Source organism: Phaethon aethereus (assembly GCF_964289735.1).
Source record: "Phaethon aethereus genome assembly, chromosome: 15".
Taxonomy (NCBI): Eukaryota; Metazoa; Chordata; class Aves; order Phaethontiformes; family Phaethontidae; genus Phaethon; species Phaethon aethereus.
In genome coordinates this window covers 16,538,788-16,558,619 of record NC_138591.1, presented here as the reverse complement: position 1 = coordinate 16,558,619, position 19,832 = coordinate 16,538,788, and the positions used below count along the sequence as shown (strand labels likewise).

At 54.6% G+C, this 19,832-nt stretch overlaps 2 protein-coding genes across 4 annotated transcripts in view; both read left to right on the top strand.

Moving 5' to 3' along the window:
- MGRN1 (mahogunin ring finger 1) overlaps nt 1-17,516 on the top strand; it is a gene marked incomplete at both ends in the record, with an annotated part of 55,258 nt that extends 37,742 nt beyond the window's left edge. Inside the window, 11 exon segments of the mRNA XM_082006707.1 lie at nt 1,455-1,502; nt 5,963-5,971; nt 5,973-6,032; nt 8,105-8,264; nt 10,075-10,184; nt 11,126-11,191; nt 13,740-13,963; nt 14,861-14,984; nt 15,516-15,561; nt 16,117-16,224; nt 17,404-17,516. Coding sequence (XP_081862833.1) covers nt 1,455-1,502; nt 5,963-5,971; nt 5,973-6,032; nt 8,105-8,264; nt 10,075-10,184; nt 11,126-11,191; nt 13,740-13,963; nt 14,861-14,984; nt 15,516-15,561; nt 16,117-16,224; nt 17,404-17,516 — 1,068 coding nt within the window.
- A 1,041-nt stretch (nt 17,517-18,557) lies between these two features.
- Nucleotides 18,558-19,832, top strand: part of NUDT16L1 (nudix hydrolase 16 like 1) — a gene marked incomplete at its 5' end in the record, with an annotated part of 2,662 nt that continues 1,387 nt past the window's right edge. For 2 of the 3 annotated variants that reach the window (XM_082006947.1, XM_082006945.1), the window contains 2 exons: nt 18,558-18,785; nt 19,305-19,565. In XM_082006947.1, coding sequence (XP_081863073.1) covers nt 18,558-18,785; nt 19,305-19,565 — 489 coding nt within the window. The remainder of the gene's footprint in view (nt 18,786-19,304; nt 19,566-19,832) is intronic. The other variant, XM_082006946.1, reaches the window with a different exon arrangement.

Genomic DNA, 19,832 nt, shown 5'->3' with positions numbered 1-19,832 from the left:
CGTTGGAAGCAGGATTCCAAGGATTACAGGTAAATTCTACTTACTGTGCAGAACCTTTGAGCACTCTAGATGCACAAAGGTGATGGCAAAAGCCTCCGTACGGTTCAGGGCGCTGAGCGAGGTGTGCAGCAAAACTGGGGACCAACTAAAGCTGGTCAGGCCATTCCATCAATGTTGGATTATATCCCGTGTCCAGGTCTCAGCTCAAGAATTGAAAGTGCTTCCTTTCTTTTTCTAGTCTGTGTGTGCTGTGAGAGGGAGATGCTGTCTGGTGGCGCCAATTCTTACTTCTCATCTTCCACTGAATGCTTAAAACAAGATCAAAATATTTCTTTTAATAAAAAGTCACAGGGCAAAGTGCTTGTTGAGTTCTTTCTCCTCCCTGTTTGATTAAAATATATTCCCCATCCTTAGAATAATTGCAGCTTTTGAAGTGTAGGTCCATAAATCCAGAGAGGGTCCTTGCTAATAAGCGCTGATGATGATCACCAGAGTATACTCAGAGGACAGACAGACCAGCAGGCCTTGGTAACTTGCTATTTATATGTATCTTTAAGATTGGAATAGTAACCATGATGCTATGTGTAGTCGGGCTTTGCAGCTCTTCCAAAGGCAGAAACTTGGCACTTTGTGTTTGCCTGGAAAACAGGACTGTGTTGTCTTTTGGTGCAATGCTGTCATCCCTTCCTTCTGAAACTCCTTCAGCAAACAGATGCATGTCTGGAACTGTTCACAGCAGCAGGGCCTGCTGGAGTTTCCCCCTAAGTCTCCTTTCCTGCTCTCTAGACTGTAGCAGAAGAGTGGTTTCTTTCAGCTTAGTTGGCCCTTGCGGATGATGGAGAAAACAGAAATAGCATGCTCTTCCTGTCACTAGTTCTGACACCAGGTGTATACAGAATTGTTCTAGCTGTGCCTGCTGCCACTGAGCAAATGAAGGGCTTGAGGTGGTCACTGCAGCTTCAGAGCTGGCAATGTGGGGCACGTGCGGCTTGTTTATGACTCCATCCAGTGGACAAACCTTGTTCTCAGCCTCATGCCAGCCCCCTGCTCTCTTGGGGCTCTGGCCTCAAGAGTGGCTCTGTAACTGGATGTTATTTCGGGAAGTAACAAATATCCCCTGCCAAACCTTGCTGGACTTGCTGAAGAAGTGTTTGCACCCAGTTGGACTACTTGCAGCCTGAAAGCATCCAGCGTGCCAATGGATTTTTCTGTATGCTCTGACCCAGTTCAGCCAGGTTTAACTTGAGCCAGGTTCAACTAGCTCTGCACTGGAGCAGGCAAGGAGCACTCCGATACCCTGTTCCACTAACTCTGCTAGGAATGATTGTGATTCAGACTGTCTCTGTTACACATATGCCACCCTCCCCTTAGCTCACAGACACCAACTCTGATCATGAGTCTGTTTTAATTTGTATACTACAGCTATTTAATGCATTTCCTTTTTTTCCTGCTAGCACGTTGATGGCAGTTTTTCCGTGAAGCCGTTAAAACAGAAGCAGATCGTAAGTACTTGTTTCCTGTCTACTGCTTGATTAAAGACATTTGCTGCTGTCCCACGGGTGTCTGACTGTACCCAGTGGGAAACTTCAGGGTTAGTTCAGTGAGAGCCTGAGATCTCACCTCGTTAGCTCAGATATCACAAGCAAAGGCAGTGTGCTGCTGGCAGCCCTTAACGTTGGGTTGGTTGTTGCACAGCCAGATGTATGTTGCGGGAACAAATACGGCAGTGTGGGACTGGCAGAGCCATGGTGCAGGTCTCTCTGTGCTCCTCTGCGAGGCAGGTACTGTCTATAGATTCAGTCTTCCCTATATGTTCCTGCTTTCCTGGTGTTTGGTGCTTGAATACAAAACTGGCCAAGCACAGTACTGATGCTTCCATGTCTGTATAGGTGGAAGTAAATTAGGTTTGCATTAGTGAGCTTAAATGCTGTATGCGTTAAGTAGTGTGAAGCATATCTGTTCATTGACACTGGCTGATTTCCTTAGGTTCTGTGTCTTGTGGTGTGGAAGGATTTCTTTGCAGGTTCCCCGTGTCCTACCTGGAGGCTGAAAACCGCTAGCTTTCCACGTGTGTGTGTGTGTGTTAAGATATTAGGGGATCTTATGCATGTCTTCTCCCTACACAAAACTTCCTTGTTGTGCCCAAGGTATCTTCAGAGCAGTCCCAGGGACTGAGACCTTCTGGCTCATCTTGCCTGTCCCCTACGAGTATCTCGGTACTTGAGCAGTCACAGACATGGTCTTCCTTTGAAGCTGTTGTTTATATACCAGACTGCACATGTTATGAGGGGAAGGGAAAAAGGGAGACTGGCAAACAGGGAAACATCAGGGATCTGTAGCCCTTTTTTAGCCCATCCCAGTGCCATGATGCACAGAAGCTGTTTAGCGCCTCATCAAGATTGAAATTGCACCGAGTCTTGCATAGAGAGAAATATATAAGCAACTGCAAACTGCTAAGATTGCCAAGAATTTCAGCTTCTGAAAGGAAATCTGGTAAATAATCCTGCTGCAAGGATCAGCTTGAAATGTCTTGGAGAAAGAGATGAGATTTTGGTGGTCCATCCTTTCACCTTTAGATGTGTGCTGTGTTTCTGCTTTAAACATGTTTGGCTTCATCCACTTATGATTGATGGCCAGGGTTTTCTGATCTGAATTAAAAAGCCTTTTACTATCAAGAAGGTCATTAGATGCCTTGATTAGACACTTTTTGCTCTTAGATGTTCCTTCCAGTCCCCAGGTCAGAAAAGAGCCACTAAACAGTACCAGTAATCATATGTCAAAACTGGGTTTGGTAGTTCACTCTCTGCCTGACCAGTGCTGTGCAGACACTCACAGCCCATCCTTCAGACTCGCTCGTGCCCAGTGGCAGCAACATTAGCCCTCGCAGCCAGACCTTTATCCCAGTGTTAGTGGTGAGTTACTTGCCGCTTCAGCCTGACGTCTGTTCTGAGCCCTGTGTGTCCCAGACTGACCCATGCTCCCCTCCCTTCCTTGGTGCTTAACTTGGCTGTGTTGCAGCATGATCTCCTGGCTAGTTGACGGTTCTGGGTCCAACAAGTATTTTTAATAGAGACAGAGAGAGACTGTTCCGGAAAGGCGTCTGTCGTGTGTGCGAAGGCAGGTTTCTAGTGGGAACATCCGGAAGAGCCATGCCTCTGAAGGGAGAGCTTGTGAGCTGTGCTGGAAGAGGCTGCCTGAGCGCTGAGGGAACAGAACAGTGTGATGCCAGCGGTGTCTCTTTCTCACATATTCTTCTGATCAGAGAAGAGCATTTGTGAGCTGATGAAAAGCTGCTCATTTATCTTGCTTGTGGGTTATTTGGGGGAATTCTTAAAATTTTTTCTTTTTTTTTAAAAGCAACGCTTACATGGTTGTGAGCACTCTGAGTCGGTGTTGGGTTACCGTGCACACTAACACAGTGTGTGTACCATTCTCCATTTAGCACTCCGGACTCCCTAAATGGAGGGCTGTCTTGCTGGAAGTGCTCTCTAGGGATGTTCCCACCCTGCCACAGTATGGTTAGCTGACTCCTGCAGTGAAACAGTGTGTGCTTGTCTATCTTTACTGGCAGAGCGTGTAACCTTCCCACTCAGTGTTTGGTTGTGGGTACTTTTTTTTTTTTTTATTGGCAGTTTGTAAGATGTAATGTATGTTCTCTCCCATGGCTTTTAAAATAGAAGGAAGCTCTTGCCAGAAGAACACACAGTACCACTGAAACTGAGGTAGCATCTGCGCCCATTAGAGCTTAGCAGAGGTATAGAGTACATGTCTGAAGTAAACCATCTGTATAATATTGTACATTCTTCCCCATCACTGCTTTTCTTTTGCCTTCCCCTCCTTGCCAGTGCCAGGATTCCCAGGTACCTTTTGTGTGCATCGATCTCTAAAGCTTTTTGAGAGCAGGAAGCAGCAGCTAATGAGCTTAACTGCTTTGCTCTCTCAGCTGAGATCAAGTATGTATGTATGTTTGTACCAACCTGTATTGTACGTACCAACCTGTTTAAAGAAATTCAACATGGAGTTGATGGACCAGCAGAAAAACGTGATCTGGAGTTGGCTGGTGGTTCCTGTGTGCATCAGCTGAGGCTGGATATAGCAACAGAAGCCTTGGGAAGGATGACGTGGTGCGGGATGGGTTGGAGAAGCGTGAAGGTGAAGGGCCGCATTGTGTACAGTCACCTACTCCTTATTTATCCCTACTCTTTTAAAACCTAGAGATCTTTCTAGTAGGGGCCATGTTGCACTGCTCACCCTTTTCCTACTGGGATGTGAGCTTCTCATGATTTTTAGAGCCAAGCAGTTAAAAAGAACACAGACTCCTGCAGAGGCTTTGGTCTCTTCCTTCCTGACCTCTTCCTTGCTTTGAGCTGACCACTTCTGCACTCACTGATGCTCATCACGATCCTCTGAGGAGTCAGGATGCTATAACAAGATTGTCTTTGAAATGTCGAGTTACGAAAGGACGTCTCCCACATAATTGTTCCCAAACTTCCTGGGTGAGCTGTGAGCCACTGCAGAGGATTTTGCGCAGCAGTCCAGCAGCTGACCTCACTGCCTTGAAATGCAGGCCTAGAACAGATTGTCTGTAAGCTGCACGCTGGGTTAAACAGGGCGGCTCTGGAATTAGTTTGCTAAAGCTGCTGCATCCCAGCTCAGAGCGTTTCTAAACCGGCAAACAGGCTGGATATAACTAGCTCTTGCCCTCATCTTAGCGTGTGACGTCTTCTGCAGCACAGAAATGCCATGGCAAAGCCATTGCTCTTCTGAGCACCTGGCTTGACAAAAGGAGAGGAGAGAGGCTAATTACACGTGGAAGTGCCAAAAGCCCTGGGATTGAGGAGTTGTTGAAGCACAGGGTTCCTCGTGGCTTGGCTTTGCTGCATGGTGTCAACTAGACAGTTACTGGAGATCGCAGGAAAGCATTTCCTTCCCTGTTTGCGAGATGTGTCAATTTGATACCTCGCAGCCCCTTCACCATTTTACCTGTTGCGGGGTTTTGTGTGGAGGAACATGCCCAGCTCTGGGGAAGCTCCTCTGGGAAGCAGAGGGGGGTGACCGGTAGCTCTGTGTATCCCTGTGGAGACTGCTCCTCTCAGCTGTAAGAGTCTCATGCTGTACTTGCTGACTAAGCTAGGGAAGAGGGGACAACACCTCGCAGTGCAGAGGGGGCTTGCCCCACTGGGCCTTGAACCGTCAGCCTTTCTTGCCTCACTGCTTTAGTTCAGCTGCTTGGGGGAATTTGCAGGCAGCTGCCAGTGTTAGCATAAAGGCATGGCTCCAAGGAGTATGTCCCAGGTTTGGGGCTCTGAGCAACTTCCAGTGTGCCTAGAGCACTTTCTGCCACCACACACCCCAATTTAGAGATGCCACCAAGGGCCTGGAGGTGGTAATAAATGACACTGCAGTAATGTTGTCCCTTGAGTGCTTCTCATGCTAAGGGACATGGTTGTCTTCAGTAGCTCGACCTTATGCTCCCAGGTGATGAGCAGGGAAGTGATGTGCAACCATTGATGATGTGCCAGTAACGAGCTGTTGGCACAGAACCTCTCCTGAGGTTACAAAGAAGGGTGGAAGTTCATCTTGGTTAAAGTTAAGCAGTGCTTCACAGAAGGAAAGGACTATGGAAGGCCGATTGCCCCTGGGTTATGGGTGCGTGTTCCCTCTTGATCTCTGGGACAAGCAGAGTACTTGTTTGTTAGATGATTTTGATAGTGACAAAAGCAGCCATTTAGGCCTCCTGCTCAGACCAGATGGAATGGGCACCACTTTCTGAGCAAGGACAGACTCATTCTCCCAGCTATCCTTTGCAATATTTGTTTTTGTTAATTTTTTTCATGTGGCTCTAGGGGAGCTGGCTGCTGTGGGTGTAACATGGACATTTTGACACAGGGAGGGAGGGGAGGTGATCATGAAGCAGCAATGACAGAGCAGCTGGTACTCCAACTGTTGTCTTCTTCCCTAGGTTGACCGGGGTGAGCTATCTGCTTCAGGAGATCTACGGCATCGAGAACAAAAACAACCAAGAGACCAAGGTAAAGGTGCTCAGAAAGCTGCTCCCTGAGCTGTCAGTCTCCAGCCCGCATCTTCCGCTTTTGAGCATAACTATGGGGCTTGGCCCGGAAACGTGGAGGTGCTTCCCAGAATGACTGTCGAGTCTGTGTCATTCCTGCAGGCACTGAAGAAGCCCAGGGGTGTCAGATCCTCACTGTTGTAAGGCCCAAACAGTCAGTGGAGGTGTGCTGAGATAATTTTAGACAGTGTGAGACTCTTGAGACAAATGTTCCCTGGGGCTGGGATTGCTGGGACAGAAGGGCATCAGTGTTTCATGAGTGTTTCAGAGCGCCGATTTTTAGGGCTTGTAGCGACAGCTATGGGCCAGTGTCACTGCCTCTCTGCAGTCAAGGGCTTGCCAGTGTCCAGAGAGCAGCCTGCATTCCCCAGCAAGAGAGAGCAAGCATCACTAAGGGATGTATATGCAAATGCTATAACCAGAAACATCTTGGAGCGTGAGCTTCTGCTGAATCCCGGCTTGCTGCACAGCCCCATGCAGATGATGCGACTGCTTTATGCTCGCTTAGCCTTATGTAGAGCTGCCCTTTGCTGCCACCTGGGCTGCAGAGTGTACCAAGTGCTGGATCTCTCAGGATCAGACCGCTCTGGTGTTTGTAGTGTGTGACTTGCAAACAGAGGAGTAGCCACAGAGCAAGACAAGCAGGATTTCCTCTCCAAGCGATGCAGTGTCCTGCCCAAAGCATCCTGTGATCTCTATCTGCCTGGGCCAACAGGTAGCACCTGAAGAGGCAGGGGGGAGAAGTCTTTTCAAAGATTTTTCTTGCACAATATCTATTTAAGAGGCTTCAAGGCTTCTGTTTGGGTCCTCCAGGGTCTTGTGATGATTCTCGTGATCCAGCATTCACACACTGTGGCCCATCAGGCAAGTGGCCTGGGGCCATTTTTGTTCTTTCTAATATACTTAGCAAACCATGTGAATGGGAAAGCAAAAAGCCTGGCCCCCTCCACCCCAAATAGATGAGGAATGGATGTGATGGGGCAGACAGACTTGCAGCCTTTTGCTGGTGTAGTAGGATGTGGCAGCAGCAGATGCTGTATATTGCTGTTTACACCAAGGTTGCCCGTGGTCTGGCATGTGTTAGCCCTGGTGACCAAAGCGGCCTCGTGAAGTGGGACCAGGCGAAGGTGGAGGGTGGCCCATGCCAGGTCATCAGTTTGGTGGGCTCTGGCATAACTTCTGTGGCATCGGTGGGGAGACTGAGGTTTTCAGGTGTCAGTGAAGAGAGCTCTTGTGGTTGAAGAGTGGGTTTCTCCTCCCAGCAACAGCTTGCTTGGTGGCTGTAATCCAATTTGTGGGTCTCTGAGTGACTGAAAGACTAGTGTCATCAACGTTCATGTTGAATAGGTTCACGCTGACCTTTTTACCAGGGTAGCTGTGAGCAGGTGAGCATCCCAGGCTGGTTCTCCTGAAGCTGCATCGAAGCTTGTGCCAGCACAGGAGACTGGTGAAGATGCTGTGGCAGAAGAACCACTCACTCCATCATTTGTCCAGAGAACCTATGGAAACAGGGCTAGACATGGCTGGAATGCCTCCTTCTGTCCAGCCTGACCTGCCTGCCACAGTCAGCAAGCAGCTCCTTTTGGGGCTGCTCTCTCTCTGTAGACATGGGGCAGAAAGGCTGGACTGCCAAAGACCCCACTTCCCTGCTGACCCTGGGAGCCATCAGGCTGGCAGGCAGAAGCTTGTTCTTGGTCCTCCTCATCCGAGGGGACCTCTACCCCAAAGGGGCTGCCCTCTGCACACAGCCTGGCTCTGGGGAAGGACAGCTGTGCTGTGGATTCACAGCACAGTGCTCTGGTTTCTGGACTTCAATGAGCTCAGAGCAGAGCCCCAAGAGGAAGGAGTGTCCATAGCAGGGTTGTGTGGGCTGGAGCTTGCTCTCCTTAAGAAACCCCTGCTGAGAGCTACAGAAAGAGGATGCCAGCCCTCTCACAGATTTTTGGGTGGGAAATTCCCCCAGGCTTCAGAGTCCCTTGACAGTTCGGCGTGGCCTTTTCCATTCACATCCCAACGTCTTGCCTCTCATTGCAGCCTTCAGATGACGAGAACAGCGACAACAGCAACGAGTGTGTGGTTTGCCTGTCTGACCTCCGCGACACCCTCATTCTGCCCTGCAGACACCTCTGTCTGTGCAATTCCTGCGCTGACACCCTGCGCTACCAGGCCAACAACTGCCCTATCTGCAGGCTGCGTGAGTATGTGCCCAGGAAACAAGGGCATCTTTCTGCCTCCTGGGCTCCTGTTAATTCAGTACAGGCTGTGAGAGGGAGCATGTATTTTATATACCTCACCCCAGCACTAAACATGCTGCTGCTCTCACTGGCATCTGGAGATTCCTGGCACCTAAAATAACTATCTTCGAACAGGGAAGCAGGAGAGCACACAGGAGAATGGCCCAGTGCCTCCCTGGCCACTTGCCCTCTCCCTGGGTTGGATCTGAAGGTGCAGGTGCTCAGAGCCGTGCCATGTAGGCAGTTCTTGTGTTTTGGTGAAGATGAGGGAAAATCCCCAAAGGATTTTGGGGATGTAGAAACTTTATCCTGAGTGTATCTGACTGAGACAGCAGCCAGCCCCACTGGAGGGCTGTCCAAGTACTTTGCTTCTCCCCCGCCGCCCCTGACAACTGTACTTTGACTTCACCAGGGAGGCAGAGATAACAGTCAATTTGGAGTCCTTTGCTTTGCCAAGAGAGTTAGGAGGATCTGCTTAACCCCTGCATTGCTCAGCTCCCAAAAAAATTGAAAAAATTAATTACCCATTCTGACACTCAGGCAGCGCTTGCTGAATTCCATGTCTCTTCGCAAAAGCACAGAGGCATAGGAGTCTCTTGAGAAAATGTTTCTGTTTTTGCTGGGATAGACAGATCATGTGGTTTACCCTGTGCTTGGTCTCTGAGGTATTTGATTGTTTCTAATTGATACTTCTCAGGAAAATTAAAAAGAGCCTAAGACAGATGTTTGGCCTGTGAAATTAAGTATAAACAGTTCAAACTTGGCAAAAACGCAGTAACCAAAAGCAAGATCTTATCAGAGGAAGTGCCAGACAGCTTTGACTAAGTAGCACAACTTAAAACGCAGGAAAAGCATTGTCTCATCTGCACGCTGCAGCAGCGTAGGTTGTATTTGTTTGGAAAGTGCCCCCATGTCAGACTTCCTGGGAATCTGCTTCTGGGGAGTGCAGAGGCAGCGAGGATAGGTTTGCACCTCTGTCCTCTGGCTCTAGGCTGATCTTGCAAGCAGCTGGGCACAAGAAGAAATGCCTGGGCTTTTCCTTATGTATGAGCAAGTTCTTACAGCTGCATCAGAACAGATGTCTGGCTCGTTCTTATGTGCCCTTGGCACAGAGGAACTAACAATATTAAAGATCTGCAGATAGAAAATGGGACTGTGGGCAGGGAGTGGAGATCAAAGCTCTTGTGGTAGGAGGACCAAGGGATTGCTGTGCTGGAGATGGGAGTTCAGCCACTAACCCTCTGGCTGGGTTTGCAGTTGTTGCAGAGCCTCTCACCACCATAGTGCTGACCAGTGAGTGAGCAGCCGATGGCAGGAGTGATGCTTCCAGCGCCAGCTGGACCTTGGGCCTGAGACTTGTGGGGTCTGGATGAACCCAAAGTGGTTTTACATGAGCCTTCCCCCCTGCCCCATCCCATAGCTTGCACTGCCCAAGGCCAAGCTCATGTTTTTCTTAACTGTGTTATCAATATCAGGCCCGAAGCACCTCTGTACGTGACTGTACCAGGGCAGGCAGCGCCTGTTCTCCGCAAGGACTCCACGTACCCAGACTTTATTGGCCAGCGGATCTCTCCCCAGTATAGACCGATCAACTAGAAGCCAGACCATAGCGTTTGGCTTTGTTGTGTGCCGTGGTCCTGCTTCCCATGCACACGGGGAGCTCCCTCGTGTCGGCAGCGTGTCTGCAGTGAGCCGAGTTGCTCCGGCAAGCATCTGGCAGGGCCTGGTCCTGTTTGGCTGTGCGATCACCTGCCTGCTGTTCTCTCCTAGCCTTCCGTGCGCTGCTGCAGATCCGGGCTGTGAGGAAGAAGCCAGGGGCTCTGTCGCCAGTGTCGTTCAGCCCTGTCTTGGCACAGAGTGTTGACCATGATGAGCACTCTGTAAGTACTTCGCAACCCCATGTACAAAGCCTGGGCACTGATGTCAGCCTGAGCGGGCAGCTTGTGCGTGCACGAATTGCTCGGCCTGATAGCTGGTGTCCCTGGGAACCTCAGGAGGTGTGCTCAGGCCTTGAAGCGAGGTCTTCCTGAGCAGTGCATCCTCTCTTCTCAACCCTGCTAGACAGCCAGGATCTCTCCTCTTGTGGATTAATAATATTACTGGTTTTAGCCAAGTGCCCTCCTGTATTTTGGAGGAAACAAATTCACAGAAACCTCAGTCTGAGAAGGTTTCTCTGGGCCTGTCCCAGGAGAAAAGTGGCAGACTCTGGGCATGACAGGGTGGGAGCTGGGAAAATGGAGGTGGGTTACAGTTTGCCATGCACGTGCATCCATGTGCCAGCACGCTCTGATGAAATGCCCTTGGCATCGGGGTTCCCAGCATGACAGTAGAAAGGCCTCTTTGTGCCAGCTTCCCTGAGTGATTGGGGTCTCAGCAGGCAGCTGAGGGAGTGTGGGATGGAAAGTGTGGCACTGATGGCCTCGGGGCCCAGTCACACGTCCCCGCTGTGGTGAGGGCAGCAGCTCATTGCCTGGGCAGTGCTGTTGCACAGCTGGCTCTGGTGAGACACATGAGATCAGAGTGAGGAGAGAGAGATCTGCATCTAGATCATCTTACAGGCTTTCATGGGAGCAGAAAGATACTGTCACAGAAAAAGCCTAGTTTTACTCATCTGTCCTCTGCAGCATTGTAGCCCTGCTGCCTTCAACTGGGGCTAAGAAATAGGGCAGGGGAGAAACCCCAAGTGTTGTTGTGAAGCAGAGCGTGGTATGTAGAGGAAGCAGGTGCTGTCACTTGGAGCGAGGTGAGGAGATGCTGTGTGTCTCTTCATGTCACTAACCTGAAGAAAAAACTTCTTTAAAACGTGGTTTTCTCTTAACAGTGTCCCTTTAAACTCCTTAAAATGAGCACTGTCTCCCTGCCCAGCAGGAAACCTAGAAGGGAAACAGTAAGTGGACTTGGTTGTGTTTGCTCCTACGGCAGTTCTTTGCCAGCGGTGTCACTAGCACAGGGAAGTGTTACACATGCGAGGGCTTGCTAACACGCTGGGTTTGTCTTGTGCCCCTGCACAGGCTCCGACACTCCACGTACTGCCTCCACGTTAGCGGTGAGACGCTCACACCCTGCACGGACGATCACTAACCTCCCTGGTTTGCCTGTGGAGGAATAGGCAAGATGGAAGCAGCTTGCCACAGGGGTCTTGACACCGACTCTCAGGGACTGTCCCCAGGTCCTGAGCCTGGCTGCTTTGTAGTTCCTGGCCAATATGTTTTTGTAGCTTTGTAGGACTGTGGGCAAGCTGCTGTCCCCTTGGCTCACCCAAAAGCTTCCTTGCACTTGTCTCATCCCCTTGTCAGTTTGGTGTGGGCATATCTTGTTGTGGTTTCCACCCTGGTGCTGGGATGTAGAGGTAGACAAATAGGCACCGCTGGACCAGGTCTTGCATTCAGGAACGCTGGCTGCAGAGGGCTGTTTTGCTTTTACAGAAACAGGAAGGATGGAGCTTGTTTTGTTGGGGACTCTCCGAGTTGGTGTGAGAGTGTGTAACTGGAATGCTGTGCTGGGGACAGCATGAATGGCAATTGTGAGGCACCAGGAGCTGGGAAGAGGAAAGGTGAGGGAGGACCTCAGGCCAGGAAGGGTCTATTTGTGCCACCTTTGTGTACTTCCATCAAATGCAGCGGCAGCTGTCATTGGGATCAAGGAGGCTGCAGTTTTCTTTTGCTCAAGCTAGCCTAGATGCCGAGCCTTATGAGGAATGTGGCTTGCTGTGCTTGTCATGTCTGGAGAAAACCTGAGGCTGGGTTCAGGTAATGAGGCTGTTGCAAGCTTGGTATGGCTCTGGCTCTCTGCAAGCCTCCTACAGTGACTAGCAGTACTCCTCCTGCAGCAGTGGGCTCTAGGGGAGGTGTAGCGGTAACTGTCCCAGGAGAAGACCAGTGTCTCTTAGGATTGTTTGAAAGCTCAGTAACTTGCAGTGAGGGTGTTGTAGCCGTTGGCTGGGAAATCCTCCTCCAGCCTCTGAGGTGCGCTGCAGAACCTAAGCTTTCACCACAGCGAACGAAAACGTCTTTGAACTCTCAGGCCTTGGTCTACACAGCCAGGAGAAAATGTCCCAAACACGAGCCAGGGGTTTTTGTCTCCCTGACTTTTCTGTCCACAAAATAGAACCTCTGAGCTGCTGTCTGGAAATGAAATGTTTTTGTGGAGATAGCTTTTGGCCCCACCACCTACAGGTGGCAGCAACTGTGAACCGATTCCTCGTTCGGCTGACTTGATTATCTTGCAATCTCCAGCTCTGGTCTTCAGTGCAAGCTCATAACCATCACGAGACCGATACTTAGGGGATGTGGGTTGATGCTTGACCCCAGGGTGCCACTTGTTCTTTCCTCCCCTGTCAGATCTCGCTCCTTCTGTGACCACAACTGAGTCAGTTCAGCAATCAGCTCAGACCAGATTAATGGCTGTGTTGGAACAGGTTGCTGGGCAGGCTCATCTGCAGCTGTGTGATGGGGAGATAAGGCACAGAGAAACTACAGGAGTTCATGGCCAGGCTCAGCAACAGCACACCATCTTAGGTACGACAGAACCACCTCCCTGAGGACACAGGGCTGAAACAGCTCCCTTTAATGTAAGCTTGGACTGCTGCAGTCTTCCTTTGTTTGCACCAGGCTGGGCTGAGCTGCCTGTGGCCTACTGGGTTGCAGCATAAACCTCATTTGTCTCCAAGTCCCCAGGAGCTTTATGATCAGGAGGATTTTTGGAGTTAAACCAGTGTTGGTTTAATGGCTTTGAAGGGTCTGTTTGACTGGCAGCTTAGTGAGTTACAGAAGGAATGGGAATTGGTGCAGTTTTACCCTTCTCCCTACAGTGTCGGTGGTTCTGTGATCCCTTTCCTACCTTTTAGCAGAGGTGACTGCAGAGAGCCAGCGTTAGCAGCTGAGAGGACCGAGACCGTGGCAGAAGTGGAAGTGGTGTAGGCTCCAAGGACCAGCTCTCAGCTGGTGCACACGTACTCCCCTCCTTCGACTCTCTCTTTGTGACACATGGTGGTGCTGTGAAACAGCTGCGTCTGTACCAGGGCTGGAAGTACAAGTGGGGTGCTTGTTGAGCTGGAAAGGTCTCTGAACCATTGAGGAACTTTTAGGAGGAAAAAGTCCAAACATATTTTGTAGCAGCTTTGTTAGGAACCTGCTTTCTTACCCTCCTTGCCCAGCCACGTTCCGGCTTGCTGAGATGCCCAGTCCCAGTCTCTCAAGCGTTGCTCTGGAAACTTGCCTGGAGCATCATCAGCATTACAGCCCAAAGGGGAGCGTGTGGCTGTTGCAGGGGAAGGAGGCTGAGGCTCTCTGGAGAGGTGGCTGTGGGGATGGACTTCCTGGGAGCTCAGTGTGGGAGGTGCAGGGCTGGGTTGCACCTGCGGGGCCTCCCCTTTCTAGGGGGGCTTCCAGCCTGGTGAGGGTTTCTTAATGTGCCCCTCTCTTTCTTGCCCACAGAGCTCTGACAACATCCCTCCAGGCTACGAGCCCATTTCCTTGCTGGAAGCTCTGAACGGCCTTCGCTCTGTTTCCCCCTCCATCCCATCAGCTCCTCTATATGACGAAATCAGCTACTCTGGTGTGGTGGATGGGATGCCTCCGGCGAGCCGACCGCTTGTTGGGATGGACAGAGCCGTGGAGAGCAGCCACCAAAAGAGCAAGCGGAGCAAGTCTCCAGATAGGTCAGCATGGGGATGGAGGGGTCCGCTCCTCTTGCAAGCCCCGAGGGCTTGTGGCCACACTCACTGGTAGCGAGGAGAGGGCTCTGGCTGGTCCAATCACTAGTAGCACTGCTAACTCAGAATTTTAGGAGGCCAGCAGGTACTCAGTGAGGGAACTGGGGCATCACCACTGTGTTCCGCCTGAGGTTACCAGCATACATCTCCTAAGGGCTGGTTTTGTCACCAAAAGAAAGAGGATTTTTGACAAGGAGAAATTGATCCAGGCTTTGGAAGGAAGTGTCTCCTTTCCAATGCAGTTAGTCCCTCAATTTGCATTTGACATCCAAACCTTGTTGGATTTCAGCTTTCCATGGAGTTCCCCAGAAGCAAAACAATGGGGAGAGAAGTGACCCAAATTTCAGAGCACAAAATGCTGAATCAGATCATTCTGTTGTTGTCTGAAGCATCCTCTGTTGGCCTTGTGATGGAGGATGTAGCTGTGGATGCCATGGAGTTGGCAGCCCACTGCAGGTGCCCTTCACGTGTCCCTTGCAGGGCCGTACAGATGGGCTCTGTCCTCCATTCCAAATTTCCCCTTGGGAAGGGAGCCCTTGAAGGTGTGAGGAGCAGTGTGGGACCTGGGCCTCTTGCCTTCCATGCAAAGGCAGATTTGTCTGACTTGTGTTACTGTGCCGGAGCTCTGCACCGCTTGGCTCTGTCCCAGAAACTCTGCTGCTGCTGTTCTCCGTGTAGCTGATACTGGAGGGCCCTGGCGCATTTTGCTCGATAGTTTGAGCTCCTGCTCGTGCCTGTTGGCTTATGCTGCTGGTGGAGGGGCAGGGCAGGGGTGGTGACAACTTAAGCTGCTGCCACCAGCAGCACTGCAGCTCCTTGCAAATGGGATTTCTCCCGCCGCAGCACGCTACGGTCTCCCTCGTCCCCGATCCACGAGGAGGATGAAGAGAAGCTCTCCGAGGACTCTGACTCACAGCCAGCACTGAGCGGGGGTGAGCTGGTCCTGAGAGAGACCAGCTCTCCAGAAGTAAGTCTGTGCTCTGCCGGGGAGCTGCTTTGAGCCAGAGCTCTTCTGGGGAGGCTACTTCTGGGACATGGGAGGTGCCTCGTGAAGGGCCATTGCTTAGTGACAAGGCAAAGATGAGCTTCTTAGCACAAGTAGCCCAGAGCCAACAGCCTCGGCTGCCTTTATTTACCCGTAGGGCTCCACGGGGAAGAACGTAGTCGCTCCCCATGCCCCTAACACCACTTTGGGAGCTAGGGGGTTTGGAAGTCCACTTGGCTGCAGCCACGTCAGAGCTGACCTTCCCGCAGCTTCCGGGGCGAGCCCAGCAGTGTTTGGGGCAGGGATGGAAGCTGGGCCTTGCTGGGCTTGCAGCATCTGCTGCTATTGCCTGTAAACCCCCTCCAGGGGCCAGGACTGATACGTGGCCCCCTGGTCCCTCTGGGAAACAAGTCCTGGGCCCAAGCGCAGCTCTCTGGAGAACACCAGAGTAGGAGACAAGCACAGCAAGGGCCTCCAGCCCACAGAAGTAACCTGTGTGGTTCCTCTTTACAGAGCGTGGCAGGGGAGGAGATCGAGGAGGCCTCGTCCCTGCAGCAGGGTGAGTGTGCACTCAGCCAGACCTGTGCTGTGGGGGGACAAGGACAGTTGGGGAATGAACATACAAGTTCAGAAACATCCAACCCCTGAAGTCTGTCTCTGAGCAGCTGTGCTTTACTAGAGAAAGGTGCCAGGGTCTCTTCTGGGAAGTGGGGAAGCAAAAATCAACAAATCTGTCCATGCCATGGGCTGTCTACTCACACAACTGTGGGGAGAGATGGCTGCGTGTACCAGTGTGGTCCTGGTGAGACCATGGCCACGGTACTGGGCATGCAGGATGTGCCTCATGTCTTTGGGATGGGTCTCTGGTGCTCAGTCAGCATCTGGAGGGCATGAGGTGAGAGAGGAGTGCTGGGTGTGTTTTGGGACATGAGCCTGTGCTCGAAGAGGTGGACCTTCGGCACTGTGATCTGGACCAGTCTGACCTGAGACTTCCGCGGGGCTGGGGGGGCCTCGGGAGCTTCCTCACGTGGAAGATCTCAGCCCGTTCTCCTGGCCACATGCCCCTGCAGAGCTGGTCTGGGGACTGAGGGGCTGCGCTCTCGGCTGGTTCTAGGTAGCCACCCACCCTCCGTCGAAGACGTCCTGCAGGACGGCAGCTGCGGTGAGCACCGGAGCCTGACGCAGTCGGAGAGCGACCCTCCGGTAGACGTCTGCCTGCCAGGTAATGGCCGCGCCGTTGGGGTCAGAGGCACGCTGCTGCCCTGCTGCGCTCATGGCTCCAGTTTGAGGCACCAAGGGGCGCAGGGGGTTTGTGGACTGTGTGCCTGACCGTGGGTGGCGTACCCAGCTGGGGTGGCGTGCTGCAGCCTTGGGATGGGACAGGAACGCGCCCGCCCACAGCACGGGCTCCCGCTTCCTCCCAGGCAGAGCGAGCTGTGGGCGAGGGGGGCTAACACAGAGGTAGCTTGCCTCCCCCTTCTCTCTCCTCCTCCCTCACCCTTTTGTCTCTGTCCTTCCCCTCCTTTCTCCTCTCTGGGCTGCGTCCCCTCGATGGCAACAGTTTATGTGATGGTGGCCTCCCGTGCCTGCCCCTTAACCGTGCTCCTGCTTTCGGCCAAGGGAGGGGAACCATCTGGGCCAGCTTCTGGGAGACCGGGCCAGCGTGGGGGGCAGTGGGCACCCCCTCTGCTGTGGGGCGGTGTCATGGTGGGGAGGGCTTTGCTGGCCTCACCCCGACTTGTTGCAGCCTGTTTTCTTCCGTAGGGTCGCAGTCTGTTCTGAGTTACCTCTCTAATGTCTCCTTCCCTCTCTGTCTGCCTTTCTCCCTCCTGTCTTGGGCAGCACTGGGTCCCGATTCCTGCTCTATTGGTATAGAGGAGTAAGCTGGTACGTCTTCTCGTTCTTCGTTCATCGCTGTTGTGTGGGGCAGCAGGACCCCTCCTGGGAAGGCCGGCAGCCAGGCGAGAGCGGGGATGGGACCGATTCTGACCATTGGGGCAGGGAAGGAGGGGGCAGCAAACCAACCAGCCTGCACTGCTGGCCCTGTCCTGGCTCCACTCCCATTCCTGGCACCAGCATCCCTGCACCCACAGGGGGTCTCTGCTGTCCCCCCAATGCCAAGACCCCAGGCAGGGCAGCAGAAACCCCATCCCTTCTCACCAGCTCCTGCTGGGCTCCTGGGTGAGGGCTCCGCTGCCTGGTGGGCACAACCATCTGCTGGCTTCTCCCAGGCTGGTGGCAGATAGCATGTCCCCTGTCCCACCCCGGGTGCTTGCTGATCCTGCATTGCGGCAGGAGCTCATGGCCTCCAGCCCTGTCTGCTGTGGTCACTGCAGGGTAGGAGGGGGTCTGACCCCAGGGCTGGCGTTATTGGGGCTGAACCCCCTTCTTCTTTACTCAGGCTCATCCGACTTCACCAAGACGCTCCCTGGCCGTGGCACTGGCAGCCCCACACAGCCCCTTCTCTTCGAGCAGATGCGTCTTCACCTGGAAGATGAGCAGAGCCTCTCGTGAGCGGGGCCGGACCTGCCGTCAGCCCCCACATGCTGCCAGCCCCCATGCGCAGCCTCTCCCCTCGCCGCAGCGGGGCTGGCCTGTGCTTGCCGCCCCGGGGATGCAGCTTGCCATCTTGCACCGGCACGGTTGCGGCAACAGCCCGGCTTTTTTAAAAGACGTGCATGTTTCCTACCGGCGGGGGGTAGGGGTTGGCGGCGTGATTTTTAGGGGGGGGGGGGGAGGGTGGTGTGTGTGGGAGGGGGGATTTTGGGGTTAAAAGCGGCAGATGAAGGACACTACCCGTTGTATATTTTGTACACACTGAGCACAGCCCTTTGCTGTCACTGCACCTGTACATAGCTGCGGCCCTCCCTGCCTGCCCCAGCAGCCGCTCTGGGTGCTGGGGTGAGCCGTGCCGGGGCGCAGGGCTCCGCGGGGTGGGGGGGGGGAGCGTGGGGGTCGCCCCCGTCCCACCCCGTTCAGAGCCCGGCGCTGCCCACGCCGTGTGCCTTGTTCTGCTTCTGCGGCGGGTCCCGGGGCGAGCCCTCCCCCGCCTTCCCCTTTATGTTTGTAGTAATAAACCCGTGGAGCAGCCACGCGAGTCCGTGCTTCGCGGGGGGATCCGGCTCCTCTGTGCGTCGCTTGTGGGGGTGCGCCCGGCTGCCGGCGGAGGGGCGGGGCCGGAGAGCTGAGGGGCGGGGTCAGGGCGCTGGGAGGTGGGTAGTCTTCCCTTCGGTCCGCCTCCTTCCCGGCGTGCTCGTCGATGCGCCCGCCCCCCACCCCTTCTTCCCATCTGTGCTCTTATTGGTCGTGGGAGCCGGCGGCTTTCGTGCGGCTGTTGCCTAATATGGCGAGCGACGCGGGCAGCAACGCCCGCTCCCATTGGCCGCCCACTACCATTGGCCGCCCCGCCGAGGGTGGGCGCCGGGGTTGGCGGGCGCTGCCGAGCACCCATTGGCCCCGCGGCGCGCGGCGTGCCGCCACTGGCTCCTGCGGCGCTCGGACCCGCCCCGCCGTCGCGCGTGCGCGGAGCGAGCTCCCGGGGCGGGCGGCGAGACGATGGCGGCCATGGGGGCGATGGCGGCCATGGGGGCGCTGCCGGCGGGCGCAGGGGTGCTGCCGCCGTTGCCGACGCTGGGGGTGCCGGGCGTGCCCGAGCTGAAGCCGCTGACGCGGTACGAGGCGATGCGGCTGGGCCCGGGCTGGAGCCACTCGTGCCACGCCATGCTGTACGCGCCCAACCCGGGCATGCTCTTCGGCCGCATCCCGCTGCGCTACGCTGTGCTGGTGAGAGGGCGGGCGGGGGGGCCGGGGGTCGAGCCGGGACCGGGGATCGAGCCGGGACCGGGACCAGGGCGGGCGGGCCCTCGGGCTGGGGCGGGCTGCGGGGGAGGCGGGCTGAGGTCCGGCGGGCGGGCCCGGCCGGGCGGTGCGGCGGCTCTGGCTGTCCGGTAGTTCCTGTGCAGGGCGGTAGCATCAGGCTCGGCCGAGGCGGCGGCGGGCCCGAACCCGGGGGGGAGCCCCCGGGACCCCCGGCCGTGCGGCCGGGGCGGACCTGCCTCGGCTCCCCGGCCCAGGGCCTCGGCGAGCTGTCGGAGACGGTGTCGGTGAACGGTCCTGGATGCGCTGGAGCTGGTAGGGCCGCGCCAGAGCGGCCGGGAGGCCTCCCCGCGTTCCTCCGCCTCCGCGGAGGCCTCCGTGGCACCGGGCTGGGGGGCCGACGCCTCCCCTCGCCCCCACCACCCCCGCCCCAGGGCTCCTGGGGGCTCCGCCGTGCCCCATTAACACCATGCGCCTCTATTGCAGATGCAGATGCGATTTGACGGACTACTGGGCTTTCCCGGGGGGTTCGTGGATCGCCGTTACTGGTCCCTGGAGGACGGTCTGAATCGGGTGCTGGGCTTGGGTTTGGGCTGTGTGCGCCTGACGGAAGCTGACTATCTGTGCTCGCACCTGACAGAGGGGCCACATCGCGTGGTGGCACACTTCTACGCCAGGCAGCTGACCCTGGAGGAGCTGCATACCATCGAGATCAGCGCGGTGCATTCCCGAGACCACGGGCTGGAGGTGGGACATCCAGGGAGGGGGTGTGTAGAGCTCTGAGTGTTAGCCCCAGGGAAGATGAAGCTTCCCTCCTAGGTCTGCTGGGCTGCCGTCCCTTGCAGCCCAGCGGGGGAATGCACCGCATGTAGAGCTGCCGTCGGCGAGTGCCGTGCACCGCCGCGTAGCGCTGGTGTTAGGAGGTCTGGCTGTTTGGCTGGGGTTGTGTCTCGGGCTCCGGAGCGTAGCGAGCTGGAGCTCCGGCCTTCCCCGGTGACTGCCCGCGTAGGGAAG